General features: G+C 32.4%; 1 protein-coding gene across 1 annotated transcript; it reads right to left on the reverse strand.

The window, feature by feature from the left end:
- Positions 1-625: 625 nt before the first annotated feature.
- Positions 626-15,122, reverse strand: C4H6orf58 (chromosome 4 C6orf58 homolog). The gene is made up of 6 exons (XM_074264689.1): positions 14,819-15,122; positions 14,507-14,593; positions 9,188-9,372; positions 8,017-8,117; positions 4,785-5,023; positions 626-756 (listed from the first exon to the last, which is right to left on the reverse strand). The coding sequence occupies exons 1-6, from the start codon at positions 15,120-15,122 to the stop codon at positions 626-628; spliced, it is 1,047 nt and encodes a 348-aa protein (XP_074120790.1).
- Between the last annotated feature and the right edge of the window lie 230 nt (positions 15,123-15,352).

Raw genomic sequence — 15,352 nt, forward strand, 5'->3', positions numbered from 1 at the left:
TTTAAGAATGATTTTTAGTTCAACAAATTCCAAACATTTATCACTTTAAATAATGTTTATAATTTGGTCATCTTGAATGTCACAATTGTAAAATTTTATGGGAAATTTCTTGGTAATAAAGAAGAAAGGAAAAGGAGACTAAATTCAAAAAAGATTTGATTTATTAGTTTTGAATCACATTATAATGAATAGATAACAAAATCTCATTTGTATTTAAGCTAGAAAGAAGATGAGAATTACTAATTGTTCTAATTAATCAAGGAAGCCTTAATTCAGTTAAAATGGCACAGACATCATTAACCAAATAATTAAAAATTATATGTATGTGTATATATATATATATGTACCCAAATCATCAGATGACACAGAAACTATATGGTGAGGCCAAAGAAGATTGTTGAAATGACCTTTTACTAAGAAATCTGAATTGGAATAATCATATGTACTTTTTTTTTTCCTGAGGCAATTGGGGTTAAGTGACTTGCCCAGGGTCACACAGCCAGGAAGTGTTAAGTGTCTGAGGCTAGACTTGAACTCAAGTCCTCCTGACTTCAGGGCTGGTGTTCTATTCAAAGCACCACCTAGCTGCCCCAATCATATGAACTTTCAAAAATATATATTATTTCTAAATTTTTGAAATTAATTCCTGAAGTATTATGTCATAATTTAGAATAACCTGTTCCATTGCAAATTTTGCTATCTTCCTTAGAATTTTAGACTTCATTACATTTTTGAAGAGATGCAAAAATTTGTGTCCTGGGAAAGAAAGAGATGGAAAGATTTGTCAAAATATAGAATTTATATATCACTTAAAATATATACTTCAAATTAATTTGATTTTTTTCAAAACATTAAATGTTAAAATAGTATGCTCTGATATTGAAAGTAAGTTACTTTTTTTGGTAGACCAATCTCTAAAACTTTCTGAAAGGACATTCTTTCAGTGAAGAAATATTGACTATTAATTATGGAAAAGAAATGGAAAAGCACATAGGAAATGTGAGCATACCACCACACATAATTAAGAATTTTGAAGGATAAGAGTGTGTTAGAACTAGCATCCCTTATTTCCTCAAAGCAGAGCCTAGTTTTCCTTAAAAGGGCTATAATGCTAAATATTAAATTACTAGCCTTTACTATATTGCTGACTAGTTTTGTTGTTTTGCATAACTAATATTTTCCAATTATGGAAATATAGATAAATATAATGCTGAATATTATAACACTAGCCTTTGCTATATCACTGACTAGCTATATGATTTTGCATAACTAATATTTTCCCAATTATTTGGATTTTTCTTTATTTGTGTAGATGGAAACTTACATTTAAACAGTTACATATCTTATTAGGTGGACTCTAAAATATTTTATATATTCTATGGCTATTTTAAATTCCTCTTTGTATTTCTTCTTGCTGGGATTTATTGATATAATATAGAAATATTAATGATTTACATAGATTTATTTTGTATCCTAGAAGTTTGCTGAAACTACTGTTTCAATTTTTAGTTGAATCTTTAGAGCTCTTTGATCACTTCATCATATCATCTATAAAATTTGACAAATCTGCTTCTTCTTTACCTCTGCTTATTTGCTTAATTTCTAGAAGCAATATTTCTATTACTATATCAACTAGAAGTAGTGACAATGGACATGCTTGTTTCACTCCTGATTTTATTGGAAGCAATCTAATTTATTTTCTTAAATAACATTAAAAACTATATGTCAACTATATAATATTATAATAGCATTAATTACAAAGTATCCCACCTTAAACCAGGTATACACTCACCTACAAATTCACACAGATGAAGTGTTCACTATGGAGCACTAACATCAGAAATAGAAGCATTGCTCCATGACTAGGCTGGGCTGACATGTCAAAGACCATGACATCTTATCTAAATGAATAGCTCAGAGGGACTTGCTCCTTGAAGAAGTATTATGTTGGGCAAATCACTTAATCCTATCTGCCTCAGTTTCTCATCTATAAAATGAACTGGAGAAGTGGCTAACCAGTTCATTATTTCTGCCAAAAAAAATAAAACTCAAGTGTTATCATGGAGAGTTAAATATGACTGAAAAACAATTTAATACATTTTGTAATTATTGCTCTTACTATGTATTTGGATGATAACATACCTAGCAATACGTTAAATAATAAAATATTATAAAATACTTTAAATGTATTCTTCCTCTCTGCCCTTCACATTCTCCAATTCTGTCATGTCTTTCCTTCATTCTCACAGACAACTTAGAGTTTCTTCTAAACAGAAGTTAATGATACCAGAAAACCTCAAAATGTTCAATTTAAGATTATATCAAAGTAAGTGTGGACCAAGTAGGATTATTCCTAACAACACAGGCTTTATATTTGGCAAAACATACCAAACCTCTAATTCCAACTTTTAAAACATTCCATTTGAACAAGTTGTGGTGTATTAGTTTAGTTTAATCTGGTATCAAGCATATAGTCTTAAATTCTTAAATGTTGTGGGTTGACTAATTACCAAAGCCTACCATTTTCACTAGTTATCATCTTATTTCTCCTCTCCTTTCTTTTTCTCTTCCTTTATCCTACCTTTAAGTCAGTTTTAAACATCCAGAAATCCCAGAGTATAGATCAGGCAGCTGAGATAGCATACTCTCTTTATCTGACATTTATAGGCCTGAAATTCTTAGGATGTGACAAAAACTGGTGAAATATCATTAAATACATTTGGTAGATGGCACTTTTCCTATATAATACAGGAAAACTCAAAAGTTATCTTAAGAGATGCCATCCCTGAGTTGACATCATAGGTGGTGGCCCTTATAAAGCTAGTTGAGGCCTAACTCAACATGCAAAATCAGATATTCATAGTCAGCCCATATCTACAAAAATTAAAAGGAGCAAACATTTATTAAGTGCATACTGTTTGCCAGGCACTAAATGCTTTACAAATTATCTCACTTTATCCTCACAATAACTCTGATAGCTACAATTTCCTTCCTATTTTATAGTTGAGAAAAATGAAGTGGACAATAGTTAATTGACTTGTATAAAGTCACACAGCCAGTAAGTGTCTGAGGCTTTATTTGAACTCAGATCTTCCTGACCCTAGACCTAGTATTCTACCCATTAGCTCACCTCCCATTCTTTGTTCAGAGCATTCTAAAGACAATCTTTCAACACATCTTATTAAAAAGCCCAAATTTTTGGTGTGGATTGTATTTACTTTCCTGGTATGGCTACTGGTTTACTATAAAAAGTTATTTAGAATAGTTTTTGTTATTAAATGTTATTAAATGGCAAAAAATAATAAAGCCATCACCACAAACAAACAAAAACTAAAGAAATAGGAAAAAGTTGATTGATTCTTTTCATCTTTAGAAAATTGTTGTACATATATTGGATTACTTGCTATCTCAGGGAGGGGAGTAGGGAGAAGGAAGTGAGAAAAATTTGGAACAAAAGGCTTTACAAGGGTGAATGTTGAAAACTATCTTCATATGTATTTTGAAAATAAAAAAAGTTATTATTGAAATAATTTGCTTTAAGCGGAAAGGGACCTGTATGTGCCAAAATGTTTGTGGCAGCTCTTTTTGTTGTAGCTAGAAACTGGAAGTTGAATGGATGTCCATCAATTGGAGAATGGTTGGGTAAATTGTGGTATATGAAGGTTATGGAATATTATTGCTCTGTAAGAAATGACAAGCAGGAGGAATACAGAGAGGCCTGGAGAGACTTAAATCAACTGTTGCTGAGTGAAATGAGCAGAACCAGAAGATCACTATACACTGCAACAACAATACTCTATGAGGATGTATTCTGATGGAAGTGGAAATCTTCAACATAAAGAAGATCCAACTCACTTCCAGTTGATCAATGATGGACAGAAATAACTATACCCAGAGAAGGAACACTGGGAAGTGAATGTAAATTGTTAGCACTACTGTCTATCTACCCAGGTTATTTATACCTTCAGAAGCTAATAATTAATGTGCAACAAGAAAATGGTATTTATACACATATATTGTATCTAGGTTATATTGTAACACATGTAAAATGTATGGGATTACCTGTCATCGGGGGGAGGGAGTGGAGGGAGGGAGGGGATAATTTGGAAAAATGAGTAAAAAAAAAAAAAAAAAAAAAGAAAGAATTTGCTTTAGATCCAATGTAGAACAAATTCAAAGTAGGATTTCTTTTCCTGGAGGTCTTTAAAATAGGACTGATTTGTCTGTCTTTAGCTATCTACAACTAATAGAACATCATTGAATCAAAGATAAAAGTGATTTCATAAAAAAGATTTGCAAACTCTTGTTCACAAAGATTAATTGGCTTGTCCAAGGTTCCACAGCTTATGAGAGAGAAAAGGCAGGAGTTGAAGGCAGATATTATGGCTCCAAATCTCATTCTCTTGCCCTTGTACATGTTTCTTTATGTTCTCTATACATATGGACCTTATATTAAAATAATTGAAAAAATCTGTAATTTTATTGGTGGGCATTTCCTCCTTCTTTGCAGATCACCTTCCCACCATGATCCCCCCACAACTTAGTAGATAACTTTCATTGGTTGTTAAGACAAGAAATGCCAATACTAATGTTTATGAACCTATTGGTAGTTTCAGGGCCATACCTGAAATATTTCCAACTAAAACCTTGCTAATCAGAATTAGGGGATCATTGGCATCATCTTGGACCTCTTGTTATCACTTTCAAGCCATGATGAGAACTCAAAGTGGGACTTAAATGGAAGAACACACAATAACATAAATAGTAAAACTTTAATTACTTACCTGAATTATCATCTGTTTCATATAGAAGATTAAGCAAATACAAGAGTCTGTTCTGGGAATCAGTGAAATCCTTAATTAAGAAAGGCTGGTCACCAGAATTGAGCAGTCTTGGGGGCAGAGCCATCTGGAATTTGTAAGTTTTTGTCAAAGTTGTTTCAAAGCACATTGCTGCAACATAATCCATAGCAGTTGTCCAACTTTTTTCAAAATCTAACTCTGGTTTGGAGTAATATTGAATTCTAAGAGAAAAACAATAAAAAGTTTACATTTAGAGTTAGGGACTTAAATACCTATCTTCTCTAATTTTCCAAAAGCGTGATTTGTTTTTCCTGTCATTATACTAAGTACTTACTGCGATCTTAGTACACCTTCTTCTTTACTGTTATTTAAAAAATGACCCTAACTTTTAGCCACTATTTTTTATTTCTGTCAACAGCTTTCTCCCCAAGAAATTCACATTTCTGAATCATTGGTACAAAACTTTGATAACCAAGCCAAATAGAAATTCATCCTACTCTATATAACCTTACTCAGATCTTTATCTTAAGAATTAGTGCTTTGTATTAATTTGTTGATTTCTAAGCACACCCTTCATGGTAACTTTCTTTAAACTGCTTAATCCTCAGATTCTACCCTCAGCCTCAGTTTACTCTAGGCAGATGACTTCATTTCTTTTTTAGCTAATGTATACTCCTTTCCTCAAGGAGTTTGAGGCAATAAATCACAAACTCTCTCATTTTCCAATTTTAAAATTTCCCTGTTAACTTTATTCATTCTCTCATATTTTTTTTTTATGAAAAGAGGTGTGCTTAAAGTTTTTTTTTGTATCCTAGAATGCCATTTCCTCCTAAGTACAGAATTATCAACTTCTGTCTAGCCACTAAGTATGTCTCTATTTCTTCAAAAATGAGAAGATTACTCCATTAACAAAGGCATCATAGTATAGTGACAGAATAGCAGATGCAGACTCAGTTGAAATCTAACCTCTAGCACATACTGACTAACAGTGACTCTAAGCCAGTCACTTAAACTCTAAATGTCCGAGGCAACTCCTTATAGATTACAAAGCAGGTGCAGACTTCATTTGTCAGGAGAATTTCCTATATCAAGGGAATTTCAGGTCTGGTCTTTTAAAAAATCATATTTTAAGAATAAGCTGATACTCATTGGTAGAGTAAATATGGCTGGCCTGTATAAATTTGAAAAGTAGTTTGACCAAAGAAATCTCTTAGTATTTTCAAAAGCTAACTTTATGTCATTACATTCCTATGTTTGCTGAAGTGAGTCAGGATAATGAAAGAGCACTGAACTTGGAATCCTGGACTGATTTTATATCCCAATTTTATCACTCACCATTTGAATAATTTTAGCCCCTCCCATACATCATTTCTTCATCATCATAATGGTAAAATTGGACTAGATGACTGAAAGATACTTTCCAGCTCTAGTCAGAGGCCTAATTTTAAATCCTATTTAATGCTTTATAAATATATTATACATAATATATTTGTAACAATGTAACAATATAAATCCATGCTTCCTCTCCTTAAAGAAAGACAAATTGCTAAAGATTGTGGTGTGAGCTTGATGACTGAACATAACCAATCTGCTTCATTCATAGTATTAAATATATGTACATGGATATGGACTAAAAAGGAGCCATTGGATCAGTCTATTATGGAGTCTTTTGGAAGCTGGATTACAAGAGATTAAAAAATATGGGGTAGCAGAATTAGAAGAAATCTTCCAATTCTTTTAACCTTTTTGAATCTCAATGTCCATATCCTTAAAATGAGACCCTAAATACTATATCATAACAATTATTATGATTATATATTCTGTATAGATAATAAAATAATGATAAAATTCTACTTTATATTATATATTATATTTTATTATTATATTATATTAAAATAGTATAGTTACTAAAGTATAATATACTGAAACATAGTGGATAAAAAGCTGGCCTAAAAGCCCAGAAGAACTAAGCTCAAGTCCTAATTCTTCCAGATCTTGGCTATGTGACTCTAGACAAATCTGACTATAAATTGTAAAGAAGGTTCTGACCCTTAATTGTTGAGGACATTTTCTCTAAGTGAGTGAAAAGTTCAAAATACAAATGAAATAACGATTCTAGTTTCTATCTCAAATCCTCTATTTTTACATATATGGACATTGAAGTTCAGAATGTGTGTCATATATGTGATCACATTGTAGTCATATAACTAATAATATAGGAGGCAGTATTTGAACTTTGATTTTTTCTGATTTTAGGCCCAACACATTTTCTGCTATTGATCCTCAATCTGTCTTCATTCTGTATAAATCTTGCCTACATTCTGCTATAAAAAACTTCTCAAAGATTCCCTGAAATGTGTTTAGATCTTATTATGAAGGCTCAGGGATGTTCTGATTTTCAATTTGATCAATACACGGTCATCTGCAAACAAGAGTATGTGGAAGACATTACCATCTATAATCTCTTTTCTATTTAGATTTGACTCCAGATACCTTGTTTTATGTGTTCCCTTATAGTGATTATCTAAACAAAATTACTTCTATTGTTACATCTATCAAGAAATCTCACAAGACTTTATGAAATAAATTAGAAATATTTTGTTGGAGGTTATCCTTTTAGGTTGGATATTTGCCCTACTGAGACAAACTTAAAAAAAAAAAGAAGATCAATGCAAACTGCAGGGAGAGCTTGTATTTGCTGCAAGTTTTGATCAATTTTATGACTATATACACACATATATAAATATATATGAACAATGTAGAAAATTACTTCCACAAGTTTGTCAGTTCTTTTGTCAAATTTTTTTTTTTGAGAGTAAAAACAGCTACATTACTTTTCCAGTCATTCAGATCTTTCCTTCTTTCAGATATGGGAAACATGCTTTTAGAATTAGATTATCTCTAGAAGAGATTTTTTTTTTCTGTTTCTGCTTGGATTGGTACACCTGCATCATTATCTAGGTTTTCTAGAATGTTATTGTCATTTCCTTACATAGACTGTCAGGTTTTAAGATTTCAAAGTCCAAATATGACATTTCCCTTTATTGCCAATGATGTCATTTTGTTATAGAAATCCTAATTACTCTATTTCCCAATGGTAATGCATTAATAAATGCATGCAAGGGCCTCCAGAATAATAAAAAGATACAATTGAAATTTTGCTTAGAAATCACATATAAAAAATAATCTTAAGTAAAAATGGATCAGTTCTTACCTATTACGAAAAATGTTTTTGGTTGCTTTAAGGGTTGCTACGTGTGCAATCCATAAGTCACTCAGTAAGTCATCCAAGGTTTTAGAAAGATTTTTTGCTTGCTAAGCCAAGGAGGAAAAACTGTTTTAATACTTAGGCAAAAATGAAAAAGCAAGAAAGATCATTGAAGCACAGGATTTAAAATGAGAGGAGATATGGATAAAACTATGGTCATGGAATCAGAAAATAAACAAAACAACAACAACAAAAAAACCTGAGTTCAAATCTGACACTTGCTAGCTGTGTGATCTTAGGCAAGTTATTTAACTTCCGTTTGCCACAATTTGCTCAATTGTAAAATAGATATAATAATAATACCTACCCAATAGGGTGTTTATGAGAATTCAATGCTATAATATTTATAAAGTACTTAGCACAGTGCCTGGAATATGATGATGTCATGCAACTTAATTAATTCTTACTGCTTCACCTTCCTTTCTACTCAAATTGGCCAGAATTAAATCACATTTTTAAAAAATCACTGTTTTGAACTTTCATGAAAAAATTCATGAGGATTAAAATGGAGAACAAATAGTATCAAAATCCAAAGAAGTAGGCTATCTAGAACCATAAGTTTATTATTTCATTATCAAGTACAACTCATATATACCTTCCGCTCTGACCCTCTTGTAGACATTTCATAATTGATTTATATTGACACATGTTAATTCAACCAGTTACTACAGGATCTTTGATGAAAATAAGTGGAATAAGCAGTTTCACTGTACTATATATGATACCCTTATTCTACATCTCATTGATTAGCCCCTAAGTTTACAAGACTATTGAGTTTATTCGAATGTTCCATTCAACATTCAGCCATACTTGTTAACTAATGTATACATTTAAAGTGTCTAGGAGTGAAGATCATGATGGTTGTCTGATTCCTAAGAGGTGGAAGAGAAAGATGCTTCACAGGTATGTGAAGAATTGAAGAAGGCTGTTGAAATGTTCAAGAGCCCAAGCAAAACATGTGCTAATATAGTATTACTGAGAAAAAATTAGTGCTGTATTCTTTTAAAAACGTACCATTTTATTCCTACAGAATTTGAAAGCACAAAGCACAAATCCCCAGTGTAAAAAAAAAGGAGGATAAAAAAACCTTAACCAGGAGTAACAAATGTTTTTAAACCTGAAAAAATGTATTCCATTTTGTCATAGCATCTGGGAATGATGAACGACAAGTTGTGACATCATAACAGAAATGCATCTGGTCCTTTGGTGGTGGCAAAAGTGTCACTTGGTCTGATGAAATCCCTAATGCTCCAGCCTCAATTGCACCAAGGAAGGGTAGTACACATAGATTGTAATTCATGCCTGTGGAAGCAATGCTGAGAGTTATTAAAACAAACATTCATTACTATTGATACAAGATCAAGAATTAACTATCTAATGAAGGCTATTATAGATGACTTAAGCAAACAATCATGCATAATGAAGTTACATGCTTGCTTATTGGATTATTACTAATAACAAAATTTAGTGCCAATGATAAAGTATTCCAAACCAGGAAACTGACTGGAATCTAATTTTGATTTCTGAAACAAAAGGGTTAGGTTATAAAATTAAAATCTATAAAATTTCAGCAAAATATTTCTAATTGTTTATATTTCCATTTAGATCTGAACTGCCACCAAAAAAAAACTATGAAAGTGATATGTATTATATTCCCCTCTTCAAAAATTTCTCCTTCTTATAGAGATGCTACTGTATTCCTAATCTTAAAAGGATTCAATCTAGGGATCATTTCTGACTAACTTTACTTAGTTTTCTCTCAATTTAATCCTTTACCAAGTCCTACCTATTCTTTCTCTATAATATTCATTGGGCTCAACTTTTCTTCTTTATTCCTATATACCAAGATTTAAGCATTTTAAGCTTAAACAATCACCATGATTTGTACTAAAAATCTGAAACCTGATGGAAAAACTACAAAGGCTTAGTTTTCTGACACATCCTTTGAGACACAAGCTTATTCTCCAAAGACTTCAAACCCCAGGTATGATCCTGAATTAAGTATGTTTTAAGTATGTATGTACGTTCCAAGTGTGAGATATCTTTTGGATATGCTTCATCCCCATTTATTTTAGGGATATAAATAAAAATCATGACTTGATGTGATTTGTGAATTCACTCTGGTCTCTGGGAAACCAGACCTCTGAATCAAATTTCTGTTTTCAACTATTTGGTGTTTAGTGAAGAACAATGTCACCTTACATCATCATCAAAGACCTCCATAAAATTGGGGTCCCAAACATTTCTTTCTCAGTTTTACAGCTAGCAAACTTGCATATTCTACTCCCCTAAACCCAGTGATTTAATGTTTCTACTTCTAAACATACATATCCCCTTTCCCTATCACGTTAGCACTTTCATACTTCTTCAGTTCAGTCTAATAGTTCCTCCGTTCCTTGTTTTTCTGCCATTCCTTTCTTTTGTACTCTTTGGAACCTTTGCTTTATCTTTAAGAAATAGCATTTTATCTTCAATTTTTTCAACTTGTAGAAAGCTCTCTTCAATGCTGGTTGCCTTTCATATCCCTCAACAGAGTAGACCAGAGGAAGAGTGGCTATATTATTTGTTCCCTACCAGTTCTTAAGGTCGTCACTTTGACATAATTTCTGTGCAACTTCTTTTTATTTGAGATTTATCTAAATCATTTAATCCTATTTTCTGTGAACTACTAGTGTTTCAGATTCTTTCTTTCTTAAGGAATTCAGCACCTGTTTCCTACTCTTTCTAACATAACCTCTAACTTCAGACTTAAGTACATATACACAAACATTATCTCAGACATCTTTGAGTCCCAATTCATCATCCTTTTCATTTCCCTTGACATATAACTTTACTCTAACTATAGCAAATCACAAAAAACATTCTATCTTAGATTTTATCGTGAATAACTGAACTACTTCCAAGATTTGAACTCTACAATTTCCTTTTCTAAGCAAAATTTTATTTTTAATAACATAAATCTATTTTCTCTTTTCTTCATTATCCACCATATTGAGGAAAAAAAGAAAAAAAGTAAAAAAAATTATTTTTAACAGATACACAGTCAAGGATCTTCACTGATCCCCTGTCCTTCCATATATTTCTCTGTTTCATACTTCTTAACAGTACTATCTATCTTAATCATCACTCCTATTTTAATCTCACTTTTTTCATTCTTTAACCTGTTACTAACCATTTTAACTATACATAGTTGTTGTTGTTTGTTTTTGTTTTGCTGAGGCACTTGGGGTTAAACCCAGGGTCATACAGCTAGGAAGTATTAAGTGTTTGAAGCTAGATTTGAACTCAGGTTCTCCTGACTTCAAGGCTGGTGCTTTATCCACTGTGCCATCTAGCTACCCCTATACATAGTTCTTTAGCTTTCAATCCCTTGTTACCTTGTCCTACAATTGGGTTCATGTCTACCACCTTGAGTTATGTAACAAAATCTGCTTTTTTCTCTATGCCTTCCCAAGCTAGTGAATTAGACAAAGTCATATCACTATCTTATAGGGTCTATAGAAACTGTATTTTATCCAACCTCAATTTGTTACTAAGTAAAATCATATTTTATAAAAAAAAACATTGAGACCATTTGCCACAAGCTAACCACCTCCCTTTTCTCATATTATTCAGATATCTTTAGCCACTATTTCCTCTTTCACTCGTCTCACATGAAGAGTTCCTCACCAAAGCTAATACCTTTACCTGTATAAATGATCCATTCTATCCCTTATCCTCCAATAGATTATTTCCTTTGATATTCCCATTCTATCAATTGATTTTCAAACTCTCCTTAGCGACAGGATCTTTCCCTATTGCGTGAAAACACACCCATGTCTCCCCCATTCTCAAAAAGATCTCACTTGATCCTTCCATCTCTGATAATTATTGTCCTATATATCTTCTTTTGCCTATGCTGATCATTCTCAAATCTTTCTTGGCCTGTCCTCCAAACTTCATCTCTCCAAGTGCCTTTCAGATGTCAGTGTAAGTATCAACCTTGACTTTTCATACTTCCCCTTCTCTACATATCTAATATGATGTGAGGTCTGCCTGTTTCACCTTTGTAACATGCCTTCACTCTCCTTTGCTCTCGCCCTCGCTCTAGTGCAGGTACAACTCATCATCTCACTTGGACAATTGAAAAATCCTGCCGGTTGATGAAGGCAGACTCCTCTCTCAAATGGCTCCCTACTACAATCCAACTTCTACTTAGTCATTAAAATTATTTTCCTAAAGCTGAAGTCTGTTATCCCCCTACTTCATATGTTCCAAAATCCCTTTGTAATCTAACCTCTCCTATCTTTCTAATCTCTTTATACATTACTCTCTAATAAGTACTCTTAGATCCAGTGACATTGGCTTTCCTGGCTGTTTGAAGAACAAGATATTCCATTTCTCAACATTGGACATTTTTCTAGTTCTCTTCCATGCTTTGAATGCTCTCCTTCCTCATCTCCACTGATTTAAGTCCCAACTAAAATTTCATCTTCTACAAATAACCTTTCCCAAACTTCATAAATTCAAGTGGTTTTCCTCTATTACTTTAAAAATTATCCTACATGCTCTTTAGTTATATATACATGTTTTTTATCCCCCTATTAGATTCTAAATTCCTTAAAAGAAGGAACTATCTTTTGAATCTTTTTGTATCCCCAATATATACTGTCTGATATGCATTAAATGCTTAATAAATGTTTAGACTAATTTCCATGGATTAATTATCTAAACAATAGTTCCAAACTTTTTTCTTCTTTGGTCAAGCCTCCAGTAGTTTCCATTTTATTTAGTGGAAAATTAAGATTTTTATCTATATCTTTACTTATCTTCTCATCTTTTATGCTGGTCTCTAAGGAAAACATGGACTTCTTTTTTTCTTTGTAAGGTCAACTTCTTCCTTGTGTTCTGGATCTCATCATCTCCCATGTCCCAATATTGAACCTTATGTTCCCTGTCTCAACTATATTCCCAATCTTGAACCTCTCTTTTCTAGATCCTTCCCATATGCTTACAAATAAGATCATCTCATCTAGTATTCACTTAATTTTTCCATGTTCTCAAACCATGCTTCTATATTTTTCTTCCTCATTAATATAAAATTCTCCAAATTACATATTATATTATATATATATATTCCATGTTTATAATCTTCATTCCCCTTGCCACTGTTTAACTCCTAATAATCAAAGTTTTTACACCTGAATTTTTCTTTTAAAAAGTACATTGTTTTCAAAGTATAAAAGTTATCTCTTGTAAGAGTTATCTCCTATCTCCTTTTTTCCCAGTTGAATATATTCTGTTCTTTTTCAAAATTCCTTAGGACACTCGTCTCACTTTCTCCTTTGCCCTCATCACTATCTACCTTGTATAATATTTATGTGTGTACATGTTACATCCTGTGCCCCCCTACAGAATGTAAGCTTTTTGAGATCAGGAACTGTTGCATTGTTTCTTTTTAAATGATTAAATATTGCTTCTTCTCAAATAGATGAAACAGTGTCTTTTACATAGTAGGTGCATAAGTAAAGTTCTTTGCTAACCTTAAATACACAAACATACACACACACACACACACACACACACACACACACAGATCCTGTTATTGTTTACAAAAAAAAAAAAATTGACTTGCTTTAAATTTAAAATCCAAAGTATTCTTCTTAAGGTTGCAAATCACCCCTCTCCCACTTTCACAATTCTATGGAGCTTTGAAATATTCCATACTACCCTAAGAATTTTTTTGGGCAAACTGGTCAAGAAAAAGAGAGGAAATTCTCAAGTTATAAAATCTCGGTTATACTCATTGTCAATATCAGAACTGAGAATGTAGTGTCATAGCCACAAGATGGTGCTGCAACATAGTCATATGTACCCAGAAAAGGCTCTTTTTTTTTTTTTTTTCTTTTTTCTTTTTTCTTAACTGATAACTTTTTGGCCACTAAGATTCTATCTGGAGAAAACTAATGCTTTCTCTTCCCCCCCACCCTTTTCAAAAGCTTTTTATTTTCAAAAAATATGCATAGATAATTTTCAACATTCATCCTTGTAAAACCTTGTATTCCAAAATTTTTCTCCCTCCCTTCCCTTTAACCTCTCCCTAGAAGGCAATATATAATCCAATATATGTTAAGCATGTTCAATTATTCTATACACATTTCCCCAAAAGAAAAAATCAGCTCAAAAAGAAAAAATGAGGAAGAAAACAAAATGCAAGCAAACAACAACATAAAGAGTGAAAATACTATGTTGTGATCCATACTCAGTCTTCACAGTCCTCTCCCTAGATGCAGATGACTTTCTTCATCACAAGACCTGGTCTGAATCATCTCATTGTTGAAAAGAGCCACCTCCTTCAGAATTAATCATCATATAACCTTGTTGTTGCTATGTACAATAGAAGTGATGCTTTCTAAAAGTATACTTATTTACTCTTTGAATATTCAAATATACTTACAAGCCCACCAACTGTTCACAGAAATGCACATATGGTCTCCATTTTTTCTGCCACAATCAGTCACATTGGTGGGATCAGTTAGTCTTCCTGGAAGAGAATAAATTATACCTACATTGTTAATCTGGGTGACTTGAAAGATAGATGGTGATATCCTCTTGAGTACTTTTTGGGAAGTTAAGAAAAGGTAAGAATTTTGGGGAAAAGATACTGATTTTAGTTTGGATATCAATTTTGTAATATATTTTTTCCAAATCCTTGCAATTTTATGATTACATTAGAAGTATCCTTCTACTAAAAGAAGCTTATTCCTACCTGATTTAAATTGCCATCCATGCTGCAAAGGTAGTCCCCATAAAATGTTTTCTTCATTATTTGGTCCAAATCTTTCAAAATATTTAGCTGTAAATGTAATTAAGATTTTGTACATCCCCATTCTTTCAGGATATAACCATGGATCAATAGTGTACACTCCATCTTCTACCTTGTAGTCACTGAACTGGCTGGGACAGTCCTTCCAAAGTGGAGGATAGAGATCTGTTAGAGTTGCTGTTTCTACTAAAAAAGCAGAAACATAGCCAGCTAAGGCACACAGTAGGGAAGGTAGCAAAAGCATCATCTCTGGGACTATAATTTGTAGAGCATGGTAGAAGGTTTATATAAGAATGGATAAGGCAGTGATGGTGCACTTTCTCTATGAGCCAATCAGAAAGTCTGTTTAATTACTATTAGAGACTCCAGAGGTGAGGGAAAATTGTGTTCCAGAAACTGTCTTAGAAAGATAAGCTATTTAATATGTTGTGGTTTAACCAAATAATTCACAATACACTTGCATATGTAATTTGACCT

The sequence above is a fragment of the Sminthopsis crassicaudata genome, chromosome 4 (assembly GCF_048593235.1).
Source record: "Sminthopsis crassicaudata isolate SCR6 chromosome 4, ASM4859323v1, whole genome shotgun sequence".
In the NCBI taxonomy this organism is placed as follows: domain Eukaryota; kingdom Metazoa; phylum Chordata; class Mammalia; order Dasyuromorphia; family Dasyuridae; genus Sminthopsis; species Sminthopsis crassicaudata.

Excerpts from the sequence above, each read along its gene's own strand:
- C4H6orf58 (XM_074264689.1), bottom strand. The coding sequence starts at position 15,122 with ATGATGCTTTTGCTACCTTCCCTACTGTGTGCCTTAGCTGGCTATGTT. Across the intron at positions 9,373-14,506 it reads TGTGAACAGTTGGTGGGCTT|GCATGAATTACAATCTATGT; the intron begins GTAAGTATATTT and ends TTGCTTCCACAG. Across the intron at positions 5,024-8,016 it reads AAAAACATTTTTCGTAATAG|AATTCAATATTACTCCAAAC; the intron begins GTAAGAACTGAT and ends TTTTTCTCTTAG.